At 41.0% G+C, this 6,555-nt stretch overlaps 1 protein-coding gene across 1 annotated transcript; it reads left to right on the plus strand.

The window, feature by feature from the left end:
- The first annotated feature begins 218 nt into the window (after positions 1-218).
- Positions 219-3,939, plus strand: prl2 (prolactin 2). The gene is made up of 5 exons (XM_031754964.2): positions 219-325; positions 535-722; positions 1,275-1,382; positions 1,645-1,824; positions 3,745-3,939. Exons 1-5 carry the CDS (start codon positions 304-306, stop codon positions 3,937-3,939), a joined length of 693 nt encoding a protein of 230 aa, XP_031610824.1. The 5' UTR covers positions 219-303.
- The last annotated feature ends 2,616 nt before the right edge of the window (positions 3,940-6,555 follow it).

Genomic DNA, 6,555 nt, shown 5'->3' on the forward strand with positions numbered 1-6,555 from the left:
CATCCACTATATAATGTATATTATTAAAAAAACATTTTTGTCACATTTATATATGTATTTTTAAAAAACTGACAAACATTGGATAATTTTGAAACACTGTGTTTTATTATTTATTATTGTTTCATCCAAATCACAGCATAGATCACTATTAATGTTTGCCATTCTCCGCCCACCCTCCCTCTCTTTGATATAAATGTGTAAAGGGGAAACTGTCAGAGAGGGACCCTCACACGAACCACTCAGATTTGGAATAGGAGCACATCTGCACTCTCTGCTCTAAGATAGGATCTCCTTATCTGCAGGATGCCTGGAAACATCAGATCAGGTATTTCAGGAACAGAATTTTTCATAAAGGAGCTGAAAGGATGGACTGTATCTTTATCTGCATGTAATCCAATCGTCCCTATGTGTATGACTTTCATCTTACCTTAAATATAAAAAAAATACATCTACACTTTCAAAAGGTAGATTCTTAGTAATAGATTACATTCAGGTTGAGACTAATGTTTTGGATTTTCCTTTGGTCTCTCCTAGTCTCTGTGGTCTCGGTAGCTTTGTTGTGCTTGGTGTTCTGCAGTCAGCCGACCAGTCTGGATGCAGCCCCCCTCTGTACGAATGCCGAGGCTGGGTGTCACGTCCTCTCCCTGGCTAACCTGTTTGACCGGGTCATTCAACACTCAGCCAGAATGCACGGCATTTCAAATGACCTTCACTCTGAGTTTGTACGTTTCTTCATTGCAGTCGTCTGAAAATGCTTTTTAAACGATATTTAATAAACAAGCTTGATTGTGACATGAGGATATGATATCCTGACTGTCTGCAGATGCCTTTTAACTGAGACATTGTCAGGTTTACATTAAGTACTCAATCAAATACTGCATTATCAGTTTATTAGATACACGTACAGTCATTCTGTTAGAACAGTGGAATCCAACAGTCCTGATGAGACAGTTTTTCAGTCTAATTAAATGCTAGGATGAACTTTTTTACTCTTGACTGTGCTGTACGAGATGTTTTCACAGTTTGCCCACACTTGCTAACATAAATAAGCACAAATCTGTATCATGTATAGTCTGCTATGCTGTATACTGTTGAGATTTGGCACCATATAAAAATAAAACTATTGTTTTATTCTATTGTACAGACAGACACCAGTAAGGATACAGAGATAGCAAGACATCATATTAAGTCATTCTTTACTTCTGTGCTCCAGCCAAGTTTGACATTTAGATGACATTTAACCTCTGACATTTCATTCATGTTTGTCCTCCCAGGAGCTTTACTTCCTGCCCAGTAAGAATCAGATTGGCCGGGTCAGTCGCAACTGTCACACGTCTAACATCCTCACCCCAAATGGAAAGGAGAACGCTCAGAGAATGGCGGTAAATTCAGCTTTTTCAAAGTTAATCCTTCTCAACTATGCACATCATATTTATATCTGGAGTCTTCTCATGTGTTTCAGTTTCTTTCCTTTGTTGCCATAAACAACATTATAGCTGTTTGAAACATTTTTTCCTTTCAAATTATAAAGAATTTTGTAAATTTGTCTCCCTTTGCTCTTTATGATATTAGAGTAACACTCAGTGGTACAAATCCCACTCTAGTCACACCCAGTTGCCATAATTTAAATGTATGTCACTACAGAGGGAGGAGCTGACGGAGGTGATTCTAAAGCTCCTGGTGGCATGGAGGGACCCTCTGTGGCATTTCCACCAGAGCATGACGCACTTCCACGACTTCATTGACTTCAGCTCCAATAAATCTCTTAAAATGAGTGATATGGTGCACGAGCTACGGAAAGGAGTACAGAAAGTAGTTGAGAAGGTACTGTGTGTGTGTGTGTGTCTGTGTGTGTCTGTGTGTCTGTGTGTGTGTGTCTGTGTGTGTGTGTGTGTGTGTGTGTGTGTGTGTGTGTGTGTGTGTGTGTGTGTGTGTGTGTGTGTGTGTGTGTGTGTGTGTGTGTGTGTGTCTGTGTGTGTGTGTCTGTGTGTGTGTGTCTGTGTGTGTGTGTCTGTGTGTGCGTGTCTGTGTGTGTGTGTGCAAAACATACACAGAGGAGGAAATAAATATTTGTCCCCCAAAGAAATGAGCAGTACACACTTTCAGTGGTAGTTTGAGTTTCTCTGTCAGCTCCATGTTAGATGATCCTTCCACACATTCGTTCTCATCAGAAGGATTCAGCTGGTCACCGACAAGCTTCAGACACTTTGTAGAACGGGGGTACTGTAGAGGCTTTTGTGTTTAGGGTCACCAATGGTTAGCTTGATCACATTCAGAATACTTCATTAATCCATAAGGACATTAGATGGTTACAGTTGCTCAGTACAGTAACAGTAACAGACTCAACTATTCAAACAATACAATATGTTACAGATTTACAAATTTAAGAAATAGCACTAATATATAAAAATCACTCAATCATAAATATCAAGAATATTACAGAGGTGGAATGTATATGATTGACATTTGACTCTAACCTGTGAACTTTGTCATTTGCTATTTTACTGTAGAGCGTGTGCAAAAAGATGTAACAATTGCAGTGTTTACAGTGTGTTCAATGGAGGAGTTGTACAGAGATGGCCACAGGCAGGAATGACTTCCTGTGTCGATCAGTGGTGCATTATGGGTAATCTCAGCCTCTCACTGAGCATGCTCCTGTGGCTAGCCAGCACATTGTGGAGTGGGTGGGAGGTGTTATCCAATGTTGTCTTTATCTTGGACAATATTCGCTTCTTAGACACCACCCTAACCAGCTCCGTCCCCACAGCATTACTGGCCTTGTGATCAGTTTTAGTCTGTTGGCATCTGCGACCCTCAACCTGCTGTCCCAGCATGCATCAGCACAGAGGATAGCACTGACCACAACAGACTCATAGACAATCCTGAGCATTGTTCGACAGATGTTGAAGGACCTCATGCACTATTGCCCTAGCCTTGCCTCGAGATCGTTCTCCTTTTGTTATAGGGTGGCTGTAGCTCCCTATGGAGCTCAGGTGGCAGAGCAGGTCAGCCACTAATCACAAGGTCGGTGGTTCGATCCCAAGCTGCCTCCTGCCTCCTGGCTGCATGCCAAATATCTTTGGGCAAGATACTAACCCCATGTTTGCCTTGCCTCTGTCAGTAGCTACAATGTAGCACGCCATCACCAGTGTGTGGATGACTGAATGTAGTGTAAAGTGCTTTGGGGTCCTTAGGGACTAAGTAAAGCGCTATACAAATACAGGCCATTTACCATTTAACCACTGATGTGAGAACAGACTGACGGTGACCAGCAGATGTTCTCGTAGTATATTTAAGCCTGTCAAGGGCAGCAGGTGTTATGATGTTTCACACAGCTCTGTGTTCATGTTGGTGAGGTCAGAGGTTCTGAGGTTCAGAGCTCGGGGATTGTATTCAGCATTCTCCCCTTCATCGAATGCTTGCAAATTCCTAAGTTGTTTCCAATGAGACCTTTGTTGGATTTGACCCAATACTTGCTGCTCAGCAAGAAATCAAATACTTATTTTCCTGTAGTTAAAATGACAAATTCAACCAGGGCAGAAACAGAGACACACAGAGAGACAGCCATGGAGCTAGACAGAGGCACTGATGTGTGTGTACTAGAATATGCACAGTTTAGATTGTCTATGTTTGTGTAGTACTTTGTTTTGTAATTTTTAACTTAAGTGGGTGAAAGAAACTAAATAAACACACAACAACATAAACAATTTGTCTTATCCATATGTTTTGTTCTTTTTACACCAGATGCAGATGTTGGGAATATTAAGTAACTCTGTCAGCAGCCTCATGTCTCCCGAGGCTTTCTTGGCATCAGGCAGTGCTGAGTGGCGCCTAATGAAAGACTACGAGCTCCTCTACTGTTTTCGCCGAGACTCCAACAAGGTCCAAAACTACCTGAAGATCCTGAAGTGTCGCATTGTTCCAGAGGATGGATGTTAAAAGCTAGAAACTCTTGACAAAGCTGAAGTTTTTGTTTTCTACTTATAGAGAATCAGAAACTACTTTTCATTCTCATCATGACTGCAGTGATACAACGACCGCCCAGTCTGTCAGAATGTTTTCCATCCTCAGAAAATGTTACATGACAACAGACAGGGTGCGATGAATGCACAGAATCACTAATTATTATAAGAGAAACCTGTAAATCGTCTGTTTCAATATATTATATAAATATTTCAAAATCATGTCTTTTTTTGTTGTTTCTACAGAAAAGATGCAGAAATACATTGAGGTCACATCATCACAGCATCATGACAAATACTAAAGATGTTCTGTCTTAATATATCTGAAACATTGTAACTAAATGTAAAAAACAAAGAACCAATCAGTAAAAGGCAATTAAGCCAAAAACATGACACCTAATGCATTTATTTATCGAGGGATAACAGACAATATTACGTATGTCTGATCATCTGAAGCAGATCGTTAAATCATTTTAAGAGAAGTTACTGATTTCAGTCTATGGGATGAAAAACATGTTGGTGGTTTCTCATGTTTATTTAAAAAAGAAGCATGTTTACATATATGATGATGATGATGACAGAACGGTTTTCCTGAAGCCGGCTGACCAATGAACTGGATTTGAAGATTTTATTTGAATGGGTCCAAATTTGTCATTATATCCCTTTTTTCTTGGCTCTGATATCAATGTTTACATGTTAGTGCCTGGACGTGACTGTTGTTACGACTCAGAATGATATAAAAAGAACTGAGCTGAGATTTCAGTCACATTCAAATCCTTCATTCACAATATTACGTGTGACATCACACATCATCTGACTCAGAAGCTGGAAGTAAACACTATGTTTTTATCTCCAAAATGATAAAATGACTGTGGCACAGCTAAGGGGAGGAGGAGCAGGTCATCTGCTGCTCTTTGATCCGTGGCTGCTCCCGTCTGCATGTGTGGGTTCTCTCCGGCTTCCTCCCACAGTCCAAACACATGCAGTTAGTGGGGTTAGCTTAACTGGTGATTCTTAACTGCCCACAGGTGTGGGTTAAGGTTAGGAGCGTGAGTGGTTGTCAGTCTCTGTGTGTTAGCCCTGTGACCTGTCCAGGGTGTAGCCTTGCCCTGTGATAGGCTTCAGGCCCTCATCATCCTGATAAAAATAGAATGGATGGAAGAACCGTTCCATTTAACATTAACCAAAAGTAACAAAAACATCCTCACACATACATGTAATAGCTCAAAACAAAGAAATTTCTAGAAATCAGAAACAAGCAAAGAGCTCGATAAAGCCTCAAACAATGAGAGAAATCCTGACCTTATGGCAGTACAGTCAGAGCACGTTAGGATAGGCAGCTCCACCCGTGGGATTCGGAGGAGCAGGAAATATGCATCATTGATGTGCAGCTGACAAATGTGCAGCAGCTGTGTGAAGCTTTCCAGCAGTTTGCTACAAACTGGGCTGTTCTGAAAAAAAGAGCAGGACTGGAAGGAAAACTTTAGATTTGGTAACTTCTGTCTAAGATGAACTTGTTAAATTGTTAAATAGTGTCTTACTTTGTTTCCATGAAATCTTTTAAAATACCCCAAATGTCCAGGTAGAGCTTACCTTTGACTACACACTACTCTAATATCCTTCTGTGCCACGGCCACGACACTGTTGTGGTTTCGTGCTGTATGAATAGAACTGAACTGCAGTGAAGCTCACGGCTACAGTCCAACAGCAGATAAGCAAAACTGGAGAGCTGTGACCACAGAAACAAGTGGGGCAAAGAAAACTTCAACCCCAATGAAGTGGAAGAATTCATGTCTCCAACTGAGATTTATAGAGAGTATGGGTTGTTGTGCATGTTTGGGTAAACACTTTGGGTGTTTCCATGGGGAGCAACCAGCAGAAGAAAGCTGAAAGGATGAATATCTTGATGGATGCTCAGGAAATCAGAGAAAGATCATCCTGTTTGTGTGGACGTTGGCTTTTCAGTGGGATAAGGATGAAACAAATTCTTGTCTCCCTCCTGAGAGCCTCAGTGTGTCAGTGCACTGGTCTGTTGTGGACCACTTTAAGCCCTGGCTCTGTTTGTAGAAGAACACTTCATGACCTTTCACCTCACCTGTCAGCTTCACAAACTGTTGAAAGCAGAAATCATATTAAAGTCATGCTACAAGTCTGTGAGAAGCAGTAATCTGTATGCTGATCTAAGTTTCAACTACAGGAGGCTGAACGAAACACGTGTGTGCGCTCATCCTGTTCTGTGGTCCAGAGATTGGGACCAAGACTGTTTTAACCATTTGACACGACAACAACTTCTGGGCAGCACAGTGGCAAGAAGCAAGAAGGTCCTGAGTTCGAGTCCACCATCAGGCTGTGGTCTTTCTGAGTGGATACTGTCAGGCATTTTTCGTGTGTGTGTTATAAACACACACTTTGTAAAACTTGGATACATCTACTTGCAATTTTCATTATTAACTATACAAGAATTCCTCAGGTACATACTCTATATAGATTAGCATAACTGACATAACCAAGTATTCAGTCTTAGTTTTGCTTACAAATGTTTGCTATTAAACTACAGCAAAGAGAACAAATGTGACGACAAACGTGCCTGAAG

The sequence above is a fragment of the Oreochromis aureus genome, linkage group 17 (assembly GCF_013358895.1).
Source record: "Oreochromis aureus strain Israel breed Guangdong linkage group 17, ZZ_aureus, whole genome shotgun sequence".
Classification (NCBI taxonomy): domain Eukaryota; kingdom Metazoa; phylum Chordata; class Actinopteri; order Cichliformes; family Cichlidae; genus Oreochromis; species Oreochromis aureus.

Excerpts from the sequence above, each read along its gene's own strand:
- prl2 (XM_031754964.2), top strand. The coding sequence starts at position 304 with ATGCCTGGAAACATCAGATCAG. Across the intron at positions 1,383-1,644 it reads AGAACGCTCAGAGAATGGCG|AGGGAGGAGCTGACGGAGGT; the intron begins GTAAATTCAGCT and ends ATGTCACTACAG. Across the intron at positions 1,825-3,744 it reads TACAGAAAGTAGTTGAGAAG|ATGCAGATGTTGGGAATATT; the intron begins GTACTGTGTGTG and ends TTTTTACACCAG.